Below are 22311 nucleotides of genomic sequence, written 5' to 3' on the forward strand. Positions count from 1 at the left end.
CCCAGACCCTTTCCAATTCAGTGCCATAACACCCAGACTATGTTGCTATCTCCTGTTTTAGACACCCATGTATCTACAGATGGCCCAGGCCAGAGGAAGAGCTAATCGTGCAGCTGAACCCAGCACTGTACATGAGACACTTGGACTAAAGGTGTGATGTCAGCCCTGTTTGCACCGCAGGCCTGCATGCTGCTTGGGATCATAATCACAAGCTACATGTGCCATTCCTTTGTTTCTGGCCATCACATGATTACCTTTTCAACCCTAAGCATGCTTTTTGACCATTTCATGCACTTTGTTTTGTTTGTGGTCTAATTTTTATCCTTGAGTTTAAATTGGATTACTTTATGCTAACCCCATTATCTCATCATTCTTTCCTATCCATACTGTTTTTTTTCTTTTTTTTTTTTAGACAAGCCATATTTGCACCAGGGTTGGATTCAAATAGAATGTACTCAGCCAGCTGAAACTTATAAATGATGTTGGCAGGACAAAGGCTTCAGTGCATGGCATAGTTGCTGTGAAATCCCACTCAATCCTCAACCTTCCACAATAATTTTTTGCAGTCTCTCCCACAGTGGCAGCAGGTTTCGTCAGCATCTCACCCACTCCCCCAGCAGGCAATATTAGCTCAAAGCAAACACCAGTCATCTGTAGCCATAACTGGCTGTGCAGAAAAGGCAATAAAAGAGCCGCGTATTTGAATATATTCCCCTGTTTGAATTCTCCAAGGACTTAAGCACAAAATATTTGACTAGTAGTTTGAGTGAAAAACTTTGCTTGTCCTATTGTTTGTAGGACCTTGTAGCATATACTGTAAATTACAGCAGGTTGTGTAAAGACTTAGGGCAAGTGTCCTTGTAGAACCCTCAAATGTTTGGACCTTTAAAAAAAAAAAAAAAAAGTATATGTCAACTTGTGGCATGATTGAGAGTGAGCTTCCATCATGCTCTTGTTTGTATGAGTGGTGATTTTAATCAACTTTGAGTTGGAATATGTAGAGGGGTGTATATTATGAAGTGAGTTTAGCAGTCTTTCCTGCGCTTTGGTATGGACCATGACAGAATGAGGATATGACATAATTTGCTGGTCTTCGAGGCGCAGCCATAGGACATGCCATTGCATGCCTCTGATTCAATTATTCCCTCTCATAAATTCCTAGCAATCACGTTTCAGTGCTGGCGTGCCGGGATGCATCGGGCATCCATCAAGCAACGTTTCTTTGGCTCGTTTTCAGTGTGCTGGATTACAGGTGTCAAGAGTAGACCTGTACTACCATAGGCATCAAGAAACCGGAAAATTTGGCATAGACGAAATTATGCTGAGAGAAAGCAGCACACAGCACATTGTTCTGCATTACAGAAGCTTTAAGATGGATTTGAAATTCCTCTTTCACCCTGCATTGCATTTTTTTTGTGTGAGTGCACACTCATTATTCTAATACTCCATCCCCCATCAGGCCTTAAAGGTCCCACAGGAGTCGGAGGGAGCCTCATTTTCCCTACACAAGGGAATAACTGTGACAAGATCAAGAGTGCTGATTTTATTGCCATCTATGTCTGATTTTCCAATTGCAGGAAGAAATTTTCCATTTGGAGCCTGGCAAAGTGGAGTCTGGGAAGGGAAAGTGCTCCTATGACCCAAAGCTCAACAGTGTTTCAGCTTTAATTAGTGAGTACGGTGTCTTAAGATGTCATTATTATTATTAAAAATATTGTGGTTTCACTGTATCACGGGTATTGCAATTAAAGCTCTAAAATTTATTATTTTGAAAGGTTCGTATAACAACAACTTGGGGAATTTCCACCTAACAACTCATGTTGACGGACAGTGCCCACTCTGCAAGGCATGCTAACGACTGTTGTTTTGCATTCCAAAAGAATGATACCATTCTAGGTTTGTGGCGTTCCTCCTATTTGGAGCATAAATAATTTAATCTCCACACCAAAAACCCAGGCTAGTGCTGTCCTAGGTAGCCGTTTGCCGTTTTCCTAAAGGTGATATCACATTGGAAGTATTGCCTCTTCTAGCAGACGCTCTTCGGAAGCACCATTTGCATATCCTTCCTCTACCAAGCCGCGGTACCATAAAAGTTGCCAATGTTTTGACAAGGGGACAACTCTAACATGAAAAAATTACTCATATCGCTGATGGAACCTTGTAGCAGTTTTGAAACTGAAACTTTTTAATACCTTGAAACGGATGACCGTTTGATGTATCGTTGTGAGATATGTTTGAACAAAAATGTTTAATTATTAAGACTGCTAAAACCAGGGGATCATCTTATTTTGAGGTTTTATATGAAAGTAGAATGTAACTCATTAGAGCGCAGATTCCATGCCAAGGCCGCACAATCCTTTTTCAGATCAGTGTCAAATTGTAAACCTTCATAGATAACCATCTCCTGTATATCCAGGAATTTTGAAAATATCCCAAAATTGATCATTGAAAAATGACTGTCAATATGAATTAAAATGCGTGAAATATAGTACAATAGTACTGCAATTCCCTGCAGTACTATTGTTGGAGCCTGGGTGGCGCTTTGCGCCCTCTCGCCCCCCTTCTCCTCCCTCCCCGCTCTCTTTCCAGCACCTTCCTCGGCCACGCAACTGTCACCAATCAGCCCTCGTTACCACCTGCATTTAAGCCTGCCCGATCCCGGAAATCCTCGCCAGAATATTTCAGCTTCTATAGCAATACAACGGCTCCCCAGTCTCCACATAAGCTGCACAATTCCAGGTCTCGTTTCTGACCTCTGTGTCTCTCCTTGTCCTCAGTATTCCCTCCGTGTTCCTCGGCAAGTGAATTCCTGTACCCACGCCACCAAGCCAGCCCCTGTCCTCATCACCGCTTGCCACGCATTCTCTGCCTCAACAGCCCGCCAGCGGACCTCAAGGACCATCTACATTTCCCTTTGTTTCAATGACCTGTTCATCACAACCTCTCAGCCTCCGCCTGCTCTTGGGTCCAATCTCCATCCGTTCGTGACAGAATATTCTGGCCACAACTGGATCCAGCAACCCCGGAGGCACTACAACACGCACTCACCCTCCAAGGTGCCCACATAGGGCGACAAGAAAAGACTCTTCAAGAAATCATGGAATCTCTACACTCCCTTACGCAACAAGTCTCCCTCCTTTCTTTCCTTTCCGATCACTCCCCAGTAAGTATGATCCCATGGTGACACGAGAGCCACGTCATCCAGCGGCTCTGCATTTATTGCGGTCAATCAGGTCATTTCATTGCCACATGCCCCCTTCGGGCTCCCCCCACAGGACTCCCAGAGGCACATTGTCAAAAACCTTCTCCAAGTCCACAAAACACATGTAGACTGGTTGGGCGACCTCCCATGCACCTTCAAGGACCCTGCCGAGGGTGTAGAGCTGGTCCACTGTTCCACGGCCAGGACGAAAACCACGTTGCTCCTCCTGAATCTGAGAGTCAACTTCCGACAGACCCTCCTCTCCAGCACCCCTGAATAGACCTTACCAGGGAGGCTGAGGAGTGTGATACACCTATAGCTGGAACAAACCCCCCTGGTCTGCCAATCCAGAGGCACTGTCCCCGATGTCCACGCGATGTTGCAGAGGCATGTCAACCAGGACAGCACTGCAACATCCAGAGCCTTCAGATACTCTGGACGGATCTCATCCACTCCTGGGACCTTGACACCGAGGAGCTTTTAAACCACCACGGTGACCACAACCCCAGAGATAGGAGAGCCCGCCTCAGAGACCCCAGACTCTGCTTCCTCATGGGAAGGCGTGTCGGTAGAATTGAGGAGGTCTTCGAATTCTCCCCACCGACTCACAACGTCCCGTGTCTTAGTCAGCAGCGCCCCATCCCACTATACACAGTGTTGATGGTGCACTGCTTCACCCTCCTGAGATGCCGGATGATGGACAAGGATTTCCTCCAAGCTGTCTGGAAGTCATTCTCCATGGCCTCACCGAACTCCTCCCATGCCCGAGTTTTTGCTTCAGCGACCACCAAAGCTGCATTCCGCTTGGCCAGCCGGCACCCATCAGCTTGCTCAGGAGTCCCACAGGCCAAAAAAGCCCGATAGGACTCCTTGTTCAGTCCACCAACGGGTTTGGGGATTGCCGCCACAACAGGCACCGACCACCTTAAGGCCACAGCTTCGGTCGGCCGCCTCAGTAATGGAGGCGTGGAACATTGGTCCACTCGGACTCAATGTTCCCCGCCTCCTCCGGAACGTGAGCAAAGTTCTGTCGGAGGTGGGAGTTGAAACTCCTTCTGACAGGGGAACACCGCTCGGGTTCTGATTGGGTGGGGGGTGGTGGTGGGTTGTGGGGGGGGGGTGCTTCCTACAGATCATGCCCTTCCAGGTCTCATTTCATTACCCATGTGAGCATTGAAGTCCCCCAGCAGAACGATGGAGTCCCCAGCGGGAGTGCTCTGCAGCACCCCCTCTCTGGACTCCAAAACGGGTGGGTACTCTGAACTGCTGTTTGGTGCATAGGCACAAACAACAGTCAGGACCCGTCCCCCCACCCACAAGCGGAGGGGAGGCTACCCTCTCGTCCCCCAGGTTGAACCCCAATGTACAGGCGCCAACATCACTGTTAAAAATAAATCACCACTTCACCTCAACGACCCCTCTTTTGAACCCCTCAGTGACGCTCAGATATTCGCCAAATTGGAACAACGAAATGCCTACAACCTCATCCGTATCCGAGAGGGGGATGAATGGAAAACTGCTTTCAATACCCCTCTTGGACACTTTGAATACTTGGTCATGCCGTTCGGAGTAACCAACACCCCTGCAGTCTTCTAATCCTTCATCAATGACGTTCTCCGTGACATAGAATGTTTTTGTGTACTTGGACAAAAACCTTAATTTTCTCTCGCTCCTCCGAAGAACACCGCACTCATGTATGCCAAGTCCTCCGGCGCCTTGAAAACTGTTTGTATTTCATACCCGAAAAATGAGAATTCCACCTCTGCTCCGTACGTTTTTAGGCTACATCATTGCCAAAGGACAGGTTCAACCAGACCCCGCCAAGATCTAAGCAATCATTGACTGGCCCATCCCCACCACCCGGAAAGAACTAAATTTCCTCGGATTCGCCAATTAATCCGCAACTACAGCAAGGTCGCACTTCCCCTCACCAGCCTTACATCCACCAGCTCCCCCTTTCAATGGACCCCGGCAGCATCCCAAACTTTCTGCCAACACAAAACACTTTTCACCAGTGCTCACATCCTATGCCACACCGACCCCTCCCTCCTGTTCGTGGTGGAGGTTGACGCCTCAGACACTGGGGCAGGGGCCGCACTCTCGCAGCGGGACCCCATGTCCTAGAAACTTCATCCCTGTGGCTTTTTTCTCCCATTGCCTGTCCCCTGCCAAGAGGAATCACGACGTTGGCAACCGAGAGCTGCTAGCCATAATATGGCCATTGGAAGAGTGGAGGCACTGGGTGGAGGGGACTGAAATACCGTTTATCATCTGGACTGATCACAAGAACCTCTCTAACCTCCATTCCGCCAAACGTCTTAACCCCCGACAAGCTCTTCCAAAGCCAATTAAATTTCAGCCTCTCCTTCCAAACTGGGTCCCGCAACAGTAAACCTGACGCCCTATCCCGCATGTTCTCACCCCTTCCAGCCCTGCAGAACATGAACTATCCTCCCTTTCTCCTGCTTCGTTGGTGCAGCCACGTGGAAAATTGAACAAATAGTCAAACACGCGCAAAAGACTCACCCTGACCCCAAGACTGGACCTCTGAACTGTCTATTTGTACCCGATTCCGCACGCTCTGACGTCCTTCAGTGGACCCATAACTCCAAGCTCTCGTGTCACCATGGGATCACTCGCACTAGCCAAATCAGCAACATTTCTGGTGGCCCAGCCTGGTCAAAGACACCCGGGAATTTGTCCAAGCCTGCTCCGTCTGCGCCCGCGGGAAGGCATCACACCTGCCTCCAACTGGTCTGCTGGAGGCAAGTGTGATGTCCTCAGGTTACCATCCACAGACCAACGGTCAGACAGAGTGGGCGAATCAATCACTGGAATCAGCCCTTTGCTGTATTGCCGCATGCAAACCCACCTCCTGGAGCTCATTCCTTCCTTGGATTCAGTACGCCCACAACTCCCTCACCAGCTCCGCCACTGGTATCTCTCCGTTCATGGCTTGCTACGGTTTTCAACCCCTGTTATTTAAGGGACAGGAGCCATGCAGTGGCAGTTCCCGCGGTGAGGAATCATCTGAAGAGGGTCCAGTCCGTGTGGAAGGACGTCAGAGCGGCCTTGGTCCGATTTGCTGAGAGGAATAAACGCCTCGCGGACTTTCGTCATTCCCCTGCACCTGAGTACAAGGTGCGTCAGTCCGTTTGGCTTTCCTCCCGTGACCTCCCGCTCCAAATCCCCCAAACTCACTCCGTGCTATACTGGTCAGTTTCCCGTCACTAAAATGATCAATCCCACGTCTGTTCAGCTCCAACTCCCGCAGTCTCTGAAAATTCATCCTACCTTCCACATATCATTGCTAATGCCTGTCTCCAACTGCGCTCTTAGCCCTCTGGCCGTAGTATTGTTCGAGCTTGGGTGCGCTTTGCGTCCTTTCGCCCTCTCTCGCTCCCCTCTCTCTTTCCAGCACCATCCTCGGCCGCGTACCTGTCACCAATTAGCCTTCGTTACCACCTGCATTTAAGCCTGCCTGATCCTGGAAATCCTCGACAGAATATTACAGCTTCTACAGCGGTACAACAGCTCCCCAGTCTCCACGTAAGCTACACAATTCCTCGTCTCCTTCCTGACCTCCGTGTCTCTCCTTGTCCTCAGTATTCCCTCCGTGTTCCTCGCCAAGTAAATTCCTGCACCCACACTGCCAAGCCAGCCCTTGTATTCGTCACTGCTTGCCACGCATTCTCTGCCTCAACAACCCGTCAGCGCCCCTCAAGGACCATCTACATTTCCCTTTGTTTCAATAAACTGTTCATCACAACCTCTCAGCCAAGGCCTGCTCTTTGGTCCAGTCTCCTTCCGTTCGTGACAACATTAAATTTAAATATTAGTCAAAGACAAGTATTTGACTAATATTTAAATTTGTCTGATGATGGGAAACATTTAGGTGTGTGTGACAAACATGCAAAAAAAAAAAATCAGGAAGGGGGCAAACACTTGTTCACACCACTGTAATTCTCTCTGTGGGATGTAAATGGCTGGTGCTGTTTTCCTTCATGACTGCCAACTGACATACATGGAACAAATCATGTCATCGACAGTAAGATGGATTAACAGCCCATTTTTGCTAGTTGGCATCATCATAGTTGGCCTATGTTGTCAAGCTGAGTGCCATAGCATTGAGACTACCATTAGCTATTCAGCTCTACACTACATTACACATTAGATTTGATCGTCAGTCAACATTTTAATGATGGATGGAAAAATACATCATGCTGCAGAGAACTGAGACATTGAATGTAAAAGGGGACAGAGATCTTTGTTACCTCTGCACTACCTGCTCACCAATGGTCCCCGCAGAGCTGCTGGAGAACCATCACCTTGTTTTCCCGTGGGCTCCCATTTACATAAAACTCAGCCATGCACATACATGCATGTGCTTATATTTTATGTTATAATAACATGAAGTCTTTCTTGAAGAGGTTTAACACAATTTATCTGCAAGCAGTGGTTTACTTGTTTTTAATCATTTGTTTTGTGATGTTGAAAAAGTATTTGGTAAGCTGTTAAGATGCAATACACATGCACGCATACATTAAAACTGCTTGTATTCCAGTCCATCCATCCATCCATTTTCTGAGCCGCTTCTTCTCACTATGGTCGCGGGAGTGCTGGAGCCTATCCCAGCTATCATCAGGCAGGAGGCGGGGTACACCCTGAACTGGTTGCCAGCCAATCGCAGGGCACATATAAACAAACAACCATTTATACTCACATTCCCATCTATGGGCAATTTAGAGTTCTCAATTAACCTACCATGCATGTTTTTGGGATGTGGGAAGAAACCGGAGTGCCCGGAGAAAACCCACACAGGCACGGGGAGAACATACAAACTCCACACAGGCGTGGACGGGGATTGAACCCCGGTCCTCAGAACTGTGAGGCAGACACTCCAACCAGTCTTCCAACGTGTGGCCCTGTATTCCAGTCAAAAAAGAGAGAAACAAACTGTGGATTATCTTCTCTAAATTGTCCAAATTATATACTTGAATCCACACTTAAAATGTTATTCTGTGAAAATATTTTAGAATAGTATGTCCTACTTACCCAACCTAATCGCAAAGAAAAACGGAATAAGTGTTTGCTTTAGTTTGCTTAGGAGTGACATTCTGTCTTACCAAAGCTAATTCTTTCCTATAATATTGACCTCATCTAAGGCATATTACTGAACTGGAAAATAATTGCATGCTTTCCTTGCCTTATGTTTTTGAACCACAATTCAGAAATTTATTTTTAGGGCATACAGTTTAAACGAAGCTTGAAACCACTTTGCAATGCAAGTATCTAATTTAGAAAATACAGCACTGTAAAATAATAAATTGTAATTTTTTACTAAACTGAATTATTTAATTTCTTTTTCAGATGGTGAACTCTATGCTGGAGTCTATGTCGACTTTATGGGAACAGACTCAGCCATTTTCCGAACTTTAGGGACAAAGACTGCCATGCGAACCGATCAGTACAACTCCAGATGGCTGAATGGTAAATGTCTTATTTCTTCAAAAAACCACCATGAAATAGTCGACTCTTCCATCCATTAGGAGTTTCTTAACAACAGATAATCAGAAAATGCCTTCAGTTTATAAAATATGTCAGCCTCTTCTACCCACAGATCCAACTTTTGTCCATGTACAACTCATCCCTGACAGCGCAGAAAGAAATGACGACAAGCTGTATTTCTTCTTCCGGGAGACATCCTCTGAAATGGGTCAGAGTCCTGTGACTCAGTCGCGCATTGGACGCATCTGCCTGGTGTGTACACTACGCAGTGTATTTGTTTGGTAGTGTAAACATAATGAAAAGAAAACCTGCATCAAAATGAAAACAGTCTTGAGTCTCCAGAGTCACCCTCTGTGTTTAGGTGTTTATGTGCTGAACTCGTGTTTGGCCAATGTGCTGGAATCCACATGTGTCTCTAACCTTCCTGTCTACAATACATCCCTCTGTCTGTTAGACTGCCCTTTGACCCTCTCACCTTTTGACCTCGTGACCTTTTCTGCATGATTGTCCTTCAACGTTTAGTGTAAAGACCAGTTAAAAGTAACAGAGTTATACTTCATTAATCACTGCCACTGACAGCTATGGAAGTCAAATATCCATGTTAACCAGAGGGGAGGCTTCCAGTAAATGAGTTAATCTAAACTTGCATGCTTCAGAAAATACAAAGTGACCAGATGAAATTAAAAAAGTAGTCTAGGTTTCTGGAAATCTCGGGAAGTGGAGGAATGCTGTCTGTGTGAATTTGCAAACACATTGGAGTCGATGTACCAAAGAGCATGTTAGAAAATATGGTAAATATGAGATTGTCATCTTTGCTGTTTAATGTTGTATTTATTTGAGGGTGTCATGCATTGAGCCGGCACACAAACACCCATCCCTTACACAGTGGGATTTGTCATGGTCTTTGCGGTCATTCTTACTTCAACACGCATCTGGACACTCATTGTGCAATTGTGTGTAGTCTGGCCTTCTAAACTGCACTCTACCTACAGCCTTTACCAGTATTTACATAAAATTGCATAATGATTATATAAAAAAGTGTCATTCCACAAAATTACTCAAGGAGAGCAAAGATTTTTTTATTTTTTATTTTTTTTGCTTTTGATTCTCTTGAAATAATTTGACCATAAGAAGAGTGCACTGTCCACTTATCGCTAGTACTGTAGATGGTAAAAGGAATCATTTGAAAGTTGCTATCATTAAACTTGATAAAACTCATGGATCACAACAATGTGATTCCGGGTATGTCAAGCGTCCTAGTTTATGTAGCACACAGGTGCTAAATACAAGGCCCGGCCTGCCGCCATCATGTGCCCCTCCTTCATGTTTCTTGCTAAAACCTGTTCCACAATTAAAACAAACAATAGTTGAACAAATTGTTTTCCTTGACTTTGTATTTCAAAACTAGTTATCAGTCATTTTTTACGTCTATGTAATAATATGATGAGGCGATTATACAATTAGATTGTTTCACAGTCATAAACCACAACTATAATGTGCCTGAGAGAAAAATTTGTTTAATATGCCTAACGGTGGACGACTGGTTAGAGCGTCTGCCTCACAGTTCTGAGGACCGGGGTTCAATCCCCGGCCCCGCCTGTGTGGAGTTTGCCTGTTCTCCCCCTGCCTGCGTTGGTTTTCTCCGGGCACTCCGGTTTCCTCCCACATCCCAAAAAAAATGCATGGTAGGTTAATTGAAGTCTCTAAATTGCCCCGAGGTGTGACTGTGAGAGCGAATGGTTGTTTTTTTATGTGTGCCCTGCGATTGGCTGGCAACCAGTTCAGGGTGTACCCCGCCTCCTGCCCGAAGATAGCTGGGATAGGCTCCAGCACGCCTGCGACCCTTGTGAGGATAAGTGGCTTGGAAAATGGATGGATGGATGCCTAACTAGGAAGTATTGAGCATGTTCCAATTCAATAGACTTTTTATTCTGGCATGGAGCAATAAAACTATTATAAATATGCTCAATCAAAGTTTATTGTTTATCGCCGATTGTTGACTAAAGCCATATTAGTCTTACTTTGCTGTTTACTCCACCACAGATGGGAAAACGTATAAATAAGAGGAGACTGTTAATCCTCCCAACCCCCATCTTCCGCTAAACTTCCTCATAATGCAAACCAACATGTTGAGCTTTGTGTGGGAGACTCCACCTGTGGTTTGTTTTCAGTGAAGTTTGAAGATGAGTAGGCGGATAGGATGTGCATGTGGCCAAACGATGGGAAAACGGTTTTGTGTTCTCACCTTTTCCCACAGAATGATGACGGTGGTCACTGCTGCCTTGTCAACAAGTGGAGCACGTTCCTGAAGGCCAGGCTCATCTGCTCGGTGCCCGGGGCAGATGGAATGGAGACACACTTTGATGAACTACGTGAGTACAACGTACACTCTTTGCGTTATCCATTAATGTTGCTATAAACACGTTAATATTCCCCTATTGTCCTATGCAGTGCATTTCAACAGTCATTTTAGACCAAATTTGAAAGTCTACTGTTTTTACAGAACTTTGACATATCACCGCAAATGTAATACAACTACACTTTCGAAACGTTAAATCTGCGAGGAACTGTTGTGACTACCTATGCTTTAAATCTTATATATCATGCAAGTTAATCATTTTGGGGAGCAAGTATCAAATTGCAAAGAAAGAAAGACAAAATGACGGGATTTATTAAAGCCATATTTAATTCCAAGTACCTGTCAAGTACGATCACATCTGATTTGCTAAAATCAAAACTATAGGTTCTGTTTCTAATGCAGCACCTGCCAAAAGTGTCTCACATGCACACATAGTAACGCACGTTTCTTTCTTCCTTCTTTCCATTTTATGACCCATCAAGGGTCCTGTAATGCTACACAGGAACCCCCCCCCCGCCCCCCCCCCCCCTCCGCCACCCCTCGCCATATCATGTCCTTTCAAGATGTCTTGCGCAAGTCTTTTTTGATTTGTGAAAAGAGTGACTGATGGTCTGCAGATCAGATCACCAAATAGGAATGTGTGTGACTGTGAGAACAGTAGCCTCTCTGGATGAGGGGGTTGGGTATGTCCCTATGTGTCTCACTGGTTTAAAATAAAGGCACGCCATGACTGGGGACTGATGCACAAACTCGCTAATGCTCTTGACCTAATGTCAAGAATGAAAAGTGCCGTGCTCAGTGTGTCTGATTAGAGTTTAGGTTGCTTTATCACGACCCATTAATTTATTTATTTGTTCATCTCAACCCAGCGGCAATCCCATAAAGCACAGTTTGCTTTTTACTGGTGACAATTATTTCAAACCCTCTGAAGAGCTGCAAAGGTGACTCGTTCTTAAGAAATACCGTATGTTACACATTTGTTATCACGCAAAACAATGACTCATTTGTTTTTTTTACAAATGGGGTTCTTATTTTAGTAGTCAGTGCTGACATGGACATGAACTGTAGAGTGTATAACAGGGTCTTCCACTGCAACTTGTTCTATGAGACTCTGGATAAAGATTTGGGCTCAGGTATTGATTTTTACCCTTTGAGTCCTGTGCAGTGTTCTTCCAACTTCATTAGATGAAGGGCAAATGTTTGCAGTGTACTTTCTGGACTTGATGGTTTTGGCAGTTAAATGACACAGTTTGCCTATAAAATTCACAGGAAAACATGGTTGATCGAGTGTCCAAAATCAAAACAAAATGGGAGAAGGGGTGAGACTGGATTTTAATTTGACAGCTGATCTACCTCGCCTTGCAGTTAGCATTTTTTTTTTTATCTGCAAGTGTTTATTGCGTTGACAGTACTACAAAGAGAGATATTTGAATGACAATAATCACATTTTTAAAAAGCACTGAAAGTGTATTCATTCGACCACCAGTTCCCCACACATTTTTAATTTACTGTAGTTTTAAAGTAGTATAATATCGTGTTTTATCATCAATATTTATCTTCAACCTCATTTATCTTCTACCATTTTCAACTTTTACTTCAGACAGCAAAATATTAGGGAGCTGTGGGAGATTGGCAACTGTAGATGCCCTTTTGTAAAAATATGTCTTGGCAAATAGTGTAACATAATTACAGCCTATTGTGCTGTATTTTTGACATATTAACCATCACTAGGCAGCTACGACATGGGGGTATTTAACTGCGTGTTTCCTTCAAAAATTTCTTCAGAGGCGTCTGTGAGTCGGCAGCTTCCGCTAACATGCTCCTGATTTGTACATTTTCCACCTTTTTTTTTTTTTTTAACCATTTAGTATTACTTTTTCACCGTGCTAACATGATATGAACTATTTGTAGCGTTTGAGCTGTGACATTTTTAGGCAGAGAATATCTGCGCTATTGGATTTTCCCTGTTCGTCTACGAGGCTACAACCGTAAGGAGCTTCGCCCCAACATGAAGCCGGCCAGCATCCCCTCAGTCAGGAATGCATCCCTGAGGAGATATTGAGAGGGATGAGAGGTAGGGCTTGAATAAAGTAGTAACAGGAGGCAAGAGAGAGGAATAAATAGGACAGGAGAGTTGAACCATTCCTTCTGGATGTGTGGTAGTCGCCAACGGACGACGAAGTAACGGCTGTTAAGAACCTACAGTTGTTTGATTACATTCAAACTTCAGCTTCTGTAGCAAACACGAACGACATCATACACACTGTGATCGAGAGGTTACAATTTCAGCAGGGCCCTCATCCTGGTCAGTGGAGATTTCAGTCGTGCGCCTCTCCCTCTCATCGACTAACAGCTTCACACAACATGGAGACTGTGCACCAAGAGGGAATACAATTCTGGACCTCCTGTATGCCCAATATATATTTTAATTAGGAAATAATGATGTATTTATTTATAATTTTATTTGTCGTGTTTTATGATTTATGTGAAATTTGATGTACAACACTTTGTTACAGCTGGTTTTTTTTCTTTCTTTTTTTTCTTTTTTTAAAATGCTTTATGAATGAATTGTGGTTTAGGTCAAAGAAAAATCAATGTTATCTCTTACTAAGAAATATAGTTAGTGCTTTGTTTTTCCCAGGAATGAACTCACATTTAATTCAAGTTCCGAGAGGAATGCAACACTGTACAGACACTCCTCTGTGGATAGGAACAGGAGATTTGCAGTTCAGATTTGAGGGCACTGTTCAAACACCCTCAATGCATCATTCTGTTTGTTTAGCGCTCTGACAGTTAATTTCCCATGCTGATCTATGTAGGACAAGTGCTTTTCTCCTTTTCTGTCATTTTTTTTTGGACCTCTTAACATTCGTATTTTTAGTAGCTTTCCATCATTTGCTTGTCACGTGTGCCTACAGTATATTCCGCTGCCATTTTCTCGCACACCACAAGGCTCATTGCACATTCTCAATTTAGTGATGTAAGCTCTTGTTTCTTTTGTAGGTAGAGGACATTCCAAAAGAGACCAGTATTCAAGTCAGGCACGGGAGACATATTATAGCTTTTCTTATAGAAACATATTTCTGTGCTTATTTAAATGAAGTTAATCTTAATTCCGCATTTGATATCAGAGGAGGAATATTAGTTTTTATATCTGCCTCACAGTCGAGAGGTTTTAAGTCCAATCTCGGCTTAGACATTTCAGTGTGGAGTATGCATGTTCTCCATTTTCTCCAGGCGTTCTGGCTTCCTGCACATTCCAAAAACATGCATGCTAGGTTAATTGAAGACTTTAAAGTTCTGAACTGTCCGTAGATGTTAATGACAATGGGCGGCTGTTAGTTTTTTTTTTTCGTGCCGTATTTTGTGCCCTCACCTGCAACTCTAATGAAGACAAACGCTAAAGAAATTGGCTGCATGGATGGATGGATGGAGTTTGACGTAAGACTACATTATTTGTTTAAACTCGTGTTCAAATGTCACACAACCCACTTGACCTTTATAGCTACCCTTCGGCTTCATGTGGAATGCTTTTTAAAGCGTAAAGACACAATCCCACTTTGTCCACATCCCATAATCAGTAGCGTGTTTCTTCAACAAGGATGAAAGTTCAGTATCTTTCTTTTCGGGGCGGGGGTTATGCTCTGCAAAGTTGGGTTCACAGAAACCTGTGTAAATATTATTCAAGATACGCACGTTGTTGCACTCCTCTTTTCTCTTTGCAGTGACGTGATGTGACCCCTTTCTCTTGTCTTTCAGGTGATGTTTACATACAGCCAACACAGGACCCCAAAAATCCTGTTATATATGGAGTCTTTTCTGTCTCTGGGTTCGTTTTCTATGTGCTTCATACAAATACATAAAAGTTGTATTGAATTCCAATTCACGCTTCAGCATGATATCTGAATTTTTGAATGACAATATTTTCTGTCCCATCCTTGTCATAGTTCTGTCTTCAAAGGCTCGGCCGTTTGTGTCTACTCCGTGGCTGACATTCGCATGGTCTTCAATGGACCCTTTGCCCACAAGGAAGGTCCCAATTACCAGTGGGTGGCCTACACTGGGAAGATCCCCTACCCCCGCCCAGGCACAGTAAGTCTCACCTATAGAAGGTCTAACCCTGCATGGACCCCACACATGAATCCCACAGCAAGCTGGCATAACATTGATTTTTCTTTGACCTAAACCACAAATAGAAAGTGTGTTACGAAAACGCAGTGTCAGCACAACTAAACTCAGTATTTCTTTCACACAGGTCTTTGTGCATGTTTTTCTTCACCTGAGCACGCTGAATGTTGTTGATTCTGTTCTTTCTGTAGTGCCCTGGGGGTACATTCACCCCCAACATGAAGTCCACTAAGGACTATCCAGATGAAGTGATTAACTTCATGAGGAATCACCCTGCCATGTACAATTCAATCTACCCAGTACACAAGCGCCCCCTAGTGGTGCGGACCAACGTGGACTATGAGTTCACCACCATCGCAGTGGACCAAGTGACTGCTGCGGATGGCAACTATGAGGTGCTTTTCTTAGGAACTGGTGAGTTCACAAATACTAGGAGACACCTCCTTTTCTCTCTCACTAAACATTTAAGTAGCTGTAGTGATAACTTAAAGTCAAAGGCTCTTTGATCACGCTGAAGAGAGAACACCAGTGTCAGCGTGGAGTTGAAAAATTGAGGAAAAGGTAGACCTGTTGAAAGAAATCCCATATAAGTACAGGCGTTCTCCCCCATCATCATTTATCATTAAAATGAACTTCTTTTGTGCTGGTATGGAAAATAATGGTTTAACTTTAATTCGAGTTGTTTCTAACTCATTGTATTCACCAAAACAACTGTGGATTTGTACCTGAGGGCAATGGCAGATTAACATCGGGGAGGAGAGGAAGATACAGGGGGTAAAAAGAAGAGGGGGTGACATACATAATGACAACAGCAATTTCACAGTAAGCAGCCCCCACATACTGCATTCTGCCCCTTCCCAACTGGCGTCTTTGTTCGTTTGTGCATTATGGGGAGGAGACTCATGGCTTTATGTGGGATGCCGGGCCTGCTGGAGGAATGTGTTGGCTTTCAGCTGCTGTCAGACACAACCATTCAGCCCACCTTTGAAGACTCCCTGCACAAGTCATAACAATAAATTATGTATCCTGCTCACAGGAATGCCAACAGAAATCAAGCATACTATTGATGTCTTATGAAAAAGGAGGAAGACGCCGAAAGTGAAAAAAATCAAGAATATGGGGGCCCATTTCATCATTCTTCACATTAAATATGCTCAAACCAATCAATCAGTGCAAGACAGGCAAAGATTTGTGAAGCAATTATATAATATTTATGTGAGGACAGGTTTAAAAAAGAAAAACAAAATATATGCAGTATAAAGTATTGTCCAGCCAATATGACCACCTGCACAATATATTTACTATTATTATTTAATAGTTATATTAATGTAAATATTAATATTATACAGTATATATATATACTGCACTGTACTGTATATATACTGACCAACCAATCCAAGAGTTGTATGGAATTTCTTTTTATAAAAGGTACTAATTTTCAGTTGTGATTGACGAATTACAATTGTCTATTTATTATATTTAAAAGAAGAAAAAAAAACAGGCTACATTCCAGGATGTTTAGAATTTTGGGATAGCCAATGACCCTGGATCCCACTAGACTTGATCCACCACTGCGCTGAGCACCACCTTCAGAATCAAAAAGCCTGCTTTATTCAGTTGGCGCCACCCAGTGTCGAACGTTACTACACTGCAGACAAGCATTGGAAGCACAAGAGTAATGTTACTGTTTCTCGACTGGAGGCTGACAGGCACGTACGTGTTTGTGTGTCAATGTGTTTTGCTCCACAGACAAGGGGACAGTTCAGAAAGTTATCGTTCTTCCCAGAGATGACCTGCAGACGGAAGAGCTGGTACTAGAGGAAGTAGAGGTGTACAGGGTTAGCATTTGTTTTTATTGATTTCTTTATTTACTTATTTTACCTGTTCTATATATTCCATGTTCTACAGCTCAGTCTTTATAATTCTTCCTTTACTGTTCCTTTCGTTTTTACAATTTCCCTAGTAGATAGACAACCTACTTCAATAATAAGTGTTTCTTTTTATGTTTAAGGTTGCAACTCCAATTACAACAATGAAGGTATCCTCCAAAAGGGTAAGCATGTCTGTGCAACGGATTTGTTTAGGTGTACAGTGAACAAACATGTCAATGATAAAAACATAGGTGCGGTTCACCTTTTTGTTAATTTCTATTCAGTCAAAACATTTATCACACATCACACTCATCTCTGGCGAGATTATGAAAACATGATTAGATTTTAAAGCTCAATTAAAGCCTCTTTGTTGGGATTATATTATTTAATACAGTTGGTAGAACTTTTTGTCAGTGACTGTTCCGTGTTGAAAGGTGATTACATTTGACATAAATGCTTTAGAATGTGTGAAATTATTAATATTCCAAAGAGGTATCTGCCTGACTTTACTTGCTAGAGATAATTTAGATGCATACAAACGTTGGGAAATATTGGTCAACCTTAAATTTACTCTTCCTCTCCTATTGTAACACATAGAGTATGTTTTTAACGTGCTGTGTGTGGAAAAAGCATTTATAAGATTCTTGAAAACCACAATTGAATCTTAACTGTGAATAATTGTATAAACCCTGTAGATAAGCGTTTTTTCACATTTGTTGTACTATTGTTTTTGGCATCAAATTGTGTGGTGTTGCCTAATTTGACATTGTAATAAAATTTTCTCTCAACAGCAACAGCTGTACGTGTCATCTGCGGTTGGGCTGACCCAGCTAGCGCTTCACCGCTGTGATGTTTACGGGGAAGCATGTGCTGACTGTTGTTTGGCCAGAGACCCTTACTGCGCCTGGGACGGCAAGTCGTGCTCCCGTTACTCCGCTTCCCAGAAGAGGTGACCACCAACACTAGCGTTAGCACGCAAAAGTAAAAACTGAGTGACTTAATAATGCACTAAGTGATTTCCAAAGTAGTGTGACTTAATGGTTGGTTTTGAGAACATTTACATTTGAATATTGTGTGATTCTGTTGTTAACCTTCAAGCAACGGGTATCTGAACACAAACGTCAGCAACACATGCTGATAGATAGTAGCCTATAACAATACTCACAGGCATATATTCTTTAACCTCTGCGAAGAACGACTAATATTACTTCCGTATTGAGAATACGAGAGAGGAGCTGAGAGTCCAGTACAGTATATCTGTATGTCTGTCTTATACTGCTCCCAGGTAGCCAAGGCGCACACACCAGAATGAGCAGCACAATGCGCATTGGATAAAGTGTGACAAAAACTGTTTAATTGTATTTAATTATGTCATTACTGTATGTTTTTTGTCGTGAAACTTTGTGGCTAAAAGAGCCATTAAAGCCACATATTTTTAAATATATTTGCATGAGAGTCATCCATCCATCCATCCATTTTCTACCGCTTATCCAAGGTCGGGTTGGGGGGGCAGTAACTTTAGCAGGGACGCCCAGACTTCCCTCTCCCCAGCCCCTTCCTCCAGCTCTTCCGGGGGATCCCGAGGCGTTCCCAGGCCAACCGAGAGACATAGTCTCTGCAGCGTGTCCTGGGTCGTCCCCGGGGTCTCCTCCCGGTGGGACGTGCCCGGAACACCTCACCAGGGAGGCGTCCAGGAGGCATTCGAATCAGATGCCCGAGCCACGTCATCCGGCTCCTCTCAATGTGGAGGAGCAGCGGCTCTACTCTGAGATCCTCCCGGATGACCGAGCTTCTCACCCTATCTCTAAGGGAGAGCCCGGACACCCTGCGGAGGAAACTCATTTCGGCCGCTTGTATCCGGGATCTTGTTCTCTCGGTCACGACCCACAGCTCGTGACCATAGGTGAGGGTAGGAATGTAAATCGACCATTAAATTGAGAGCTTCGCCTTTCGGCTTAGCTCCTTCTTCACCACAATGGACCGATACAAGGACCAATCCGCCTATCAATCTCCCGTTCCATTCTTCCATCACTCGTGAACAAGACCCCAAGATAGTTGAACTCCTCCACTTGAGGCAGGATCTCATCCCCGACACGGAGAGGGCACGCCACCATTTTCCGACTGACGGACCCTCCTCTCCAGCAACCCTGAATAGACCTTACCAGGGAGGCTGAGGAGTGTGATCCCCCTGTAGTTGGAACACACCCTCCGGTCCCCCTTCTTAAAAAGGGGGACCACCACCCCAGTCTGCCAATCCAGAGGCACTGTCCCCGATGGCCACGCAATGTTGCAGAGGCGTGTCAACCAGGACAGCCCCACAACATCCAGAGCCTTGAGGAACTCCGGGCGAATCTCATCCAACCCCGGGGCCTTGCCAGCGAGGAGCTTTTTAACCACCTCGTTAAACTCAACCCCAGAGATAGAAGAGCCCGCCTCAGAGAACTCAGACTCTGCTTCCTCATGGGAAGGCGTGTCAGTGGAGTTGAGGAGGTCTTCGAAGTATTCTCCCCACTGACTCACAACGTCCCGAGTTGAGGTCAGCAGCGCCCCATCCCCACTATACACAGTGTTGATGGTGCACTGCTTTCCCCTCCTGAAAAGGCGGATGGTGGACCAGAATTTCCTCGAAGCCGTCCGGAAATCTTTCTCCATGGCCTCACCGAACTCCTCCCATCCCCGAGTTTTTGTTTCAGCGACCACCAAAGCTGCATTCCGCTTGGCCAGCCGGTACTCATCAGCTGCCTCAGGAGTCCCACAGTCCAAAAAGGCCTGATCGGACTCCTCCTTCAACTTGACGGCATCCCTCATCGTCTGTGTCCACCAACGGGATTGGGGATTGCTGCCACGACAGGCACCGACTACCTTACGGCCACAGCTCCAGTCGGCCGCCTCGTCAATAGAGGCGCGGAACATGGTCCACTCGGACTCAATGTTCCCCCCCTCCCACGAGACGTGGGTGAAGTTCTGCCGGAGGTGGGAGTTGAAACTCCTTCTGACAGGGGATTCTGCCAGACGTTCCCAGTAGACCCTCACAATACGTTTGGGCCTGCCACGTCGGACCGGCATCTTCCCCCACCATCGGAGCCAACTCACCACCAGGTGGTGATCAGTTGACAGCTCCGCCCCTCTCTTCACCCGAGTGTCCAAGACATGCGGCCGCAAGTCCAATGACACGACCACAAAGTCGATCATCGAACTGCGACCTAGGGTGTACTGGTACCAAGTGCGCGTATGGACACCCTTATGCTTGAACATGGTGTTTGTTATGGACAATCCGTGATGAGCACAGAAATCCAATAACAGAACACCGCTCGGGTTCTGATCGGGGGGGCGTTCCTCCCAATCGCGCCCTTCCAGTTCTCACTATCATTGCCCACGTGAGCATTGAAGTCCCCCAGCAGAACGATGGAGTCCCCAGCGAGAGTGCTGACGGCATATACGGCATGACGCCCATATTATATTTTTTAACACTGAATACAAAAGCGTACATTTTTAAGCAAGACCAACAATTTTAGAATATAATAAGTCTGAACACTGAACTGCGATAAATGGCTCACATCTGTCGACTCAGCCAAAGTGAGGGAAAAGTATGGCAAGGAAAATACCTCTTCATGTAAACAAAAACGTAAAAAAAAAAAAGCGGCCATAGTTAACCTGATTGAGCAAAACAAATGTGATAGTCTGATTCAGTACATCAAAATAGTCCTAAATCCGCAAAAAAAAATCTTAGACAATAGATTTGTTGTTGAAAATTCGTGAAAAAGTTCATTGGCCACATCGAGCATGAATGCTTTGGCGTATTTGCCATCTGGGAATGACTGCACGGAGTTGCTGCTGACTAGCCTGTAGTCTGCACAGTAGCGCTAGGCATGCCTTCTTCCTGCTGTACCCCGTTGGATATTTTGATGCAAATGTAGCATGGCGTGTGTCAAAGTGCCGCTTTATTTTTGACCGTTGCATCGATTAAGTTTTATCATTACATAATAGACACACTGCAGCGCCTGGTCTCTCCACAAAGGCGACTGACTTCTTCTGACCATTCTTGCTGAAAATTATGGTCCTCCTCATCTTTCTTTCTTTTCACCATCTACTTCGTCAAAAGATACCCGACTATTTGATTAAAAGGAGGGAAGTTTACTTGTCGACCTCACAATGACCCGAGTAGGCTACCGCATTATCCAATAAAAAATACAGTCTGACCCCACTGTAGCTGGAAGGACAGTTGTAATTGGCTCTAGCCACCCGCATTGTGGTAGAAAATGGATGGGTGGATTCAAATGCATGAGAATAGTTTTTATTTTGAACGTCATTTTGAACACTGTGATTTATGCACTGTTTTATTTTAGAATGTTAGCGGAATTATTCGTTATTTATTGTGTTAAGAATTGTCAGGTAAGACAATTAAGATATGCGAGTCAGATGCAGTGCTCAAAAGAGCCACAAGTTCCCGACCCCTGTTATGGAGTGCCATTTTTCTCATTAAAAAACATTACAAAAATGTTTTGGGGGAGGAATTGCATTCCTATTCATTTAAATGGGGAAAGATGATTTGTTTTAAATTATGAGCATGGCCATAGAATGAATTAAACTTGTATTTCAAGGCACTACTGCATACTTTTTGGAATAAACCCTCTGCCTCCTTCTTAATGAAAACCTAGTCCTACTACGCTACTGTATTTTAATATTGGTCATTATGGTGATACTTGGTGAGCTAACAGATTTTTGACTGGGTATTTAGTGTAACAAATTTCAGAACAGTTGGCATACAAAATAACTATCGGAATAAATTGGCAAAAAGTTGCTAATTCTCAACTCTTGAATAAGTAGCAAAGGTTAATTTGTTGTGGTATGTGACATACTGACACTGGTTTATGGTTATACTTTGTGGAATGTGATACATTCATTCATCATAGAGTAAGTTGTTGAATGCTTTGAATGGCTGTCAGTTTGCTTTATGCCCTTTTATTCCTTCTCTTTTTTCCGCAACACTGGTCTGACCCCTTTAGACGTAGCCGGAGACAAGACGTCAAGTACGGGAACCCTATTCGCCAGTGTCGAGGCTTCAACTCCAACGGTGAGTGAGGTGCTTGTTCTTCTGACCGTCCCCAAGTTCATGTTTCAGCTTTTGTTGACGATGTTTGTCTATGAATCAGTTCAGAAGTGTGGAAGAAATGGTTTGTCACTGGTACTTAAAAACCATCATAGAGCTAATGGGCTTTCATGGTTGTATTCTGTCGGTTTTA

General features: G+C 44.3%; 1 protein-coding gene across 6 annotated transcripts in view; it reads left to right on the forward strand.

Moving 5' to 3' along the window:
* Nucleotides 1-22311, forward strand: part of sema3fb (sema domain, immunoglobulin domain (Ig), short basic domain, secreted, (semaphorin) 3Fb) — a 101301-nt gene that overhangs the window by 74974 nt on the left and 4016 nt on the right. For 3 of the 6 annotated variants that reach the window (XM_061687131.1, XM_061687130.1, XM_061687129.1), the window contains 12 exons: nucleotides 62-151; nucleotides 1578-1671; nucleotides 8573-8692; nucleotides 8823-8962; nucleotides 10968-11082; nucleotides 14829-14898; nucleotides 15017-15161; nucleotides 15389-15611; nucleotides 16947-17035; nucleotides 17209-17250; nucleotides 17860-18016; nucleotides 22059-22142. In XM_061687131.1, coding sequence (XP_061543115.1) covers nucleotides 62-151; nucleotides 1578-1671; nucleotides 8573-8692; nucleotides 8823-8962; nucleotides 10968-11082; nucleotides 14829-14898; nucleotides 15017-15161; nucleotides 15389-15611; nucleotides 16947-17035; nucleotides 17209-17250; nucleotides 17860-18016; nucleotides 22059-22142 — 1369 coding nt within the window. Of the gene's footprint in view, nucleotides 1-61; nucleotides 152-1577; nucleotides 1672-8572; nucleotides 8693-8822; nucleotides 8963-10967; nucleotides 11083-14828; nucleotides 14899-15016; nucleotides 15162-15388; nucleotides 15612-16946; nucleotides 17036-17208; nucleotides 17251-17859; nucleotides 18018-22058; nucleotides 22143-22311 lie in introns of all 6 variants that reach the window. The other 3 variants (XM_061687132.1, XM_061687134.1, XM_061687133.1) reach the window with 3 other exon arrangements.

This window comes from Phycodurus eques, chromosome 10 (assembly GCF_024500275.1).
Source record: "Phycodurus eques isolate BA_2022a chromosome 10, UOR_Pequ_1.1, whole genome shotgun sequence".
Lineage (NCBI taxonomy): Eukaryota > Metazoa > Chordata > Actinopteri > Syngnathiformes > Syngnathidae > Phycodurus > Phycodurus eques.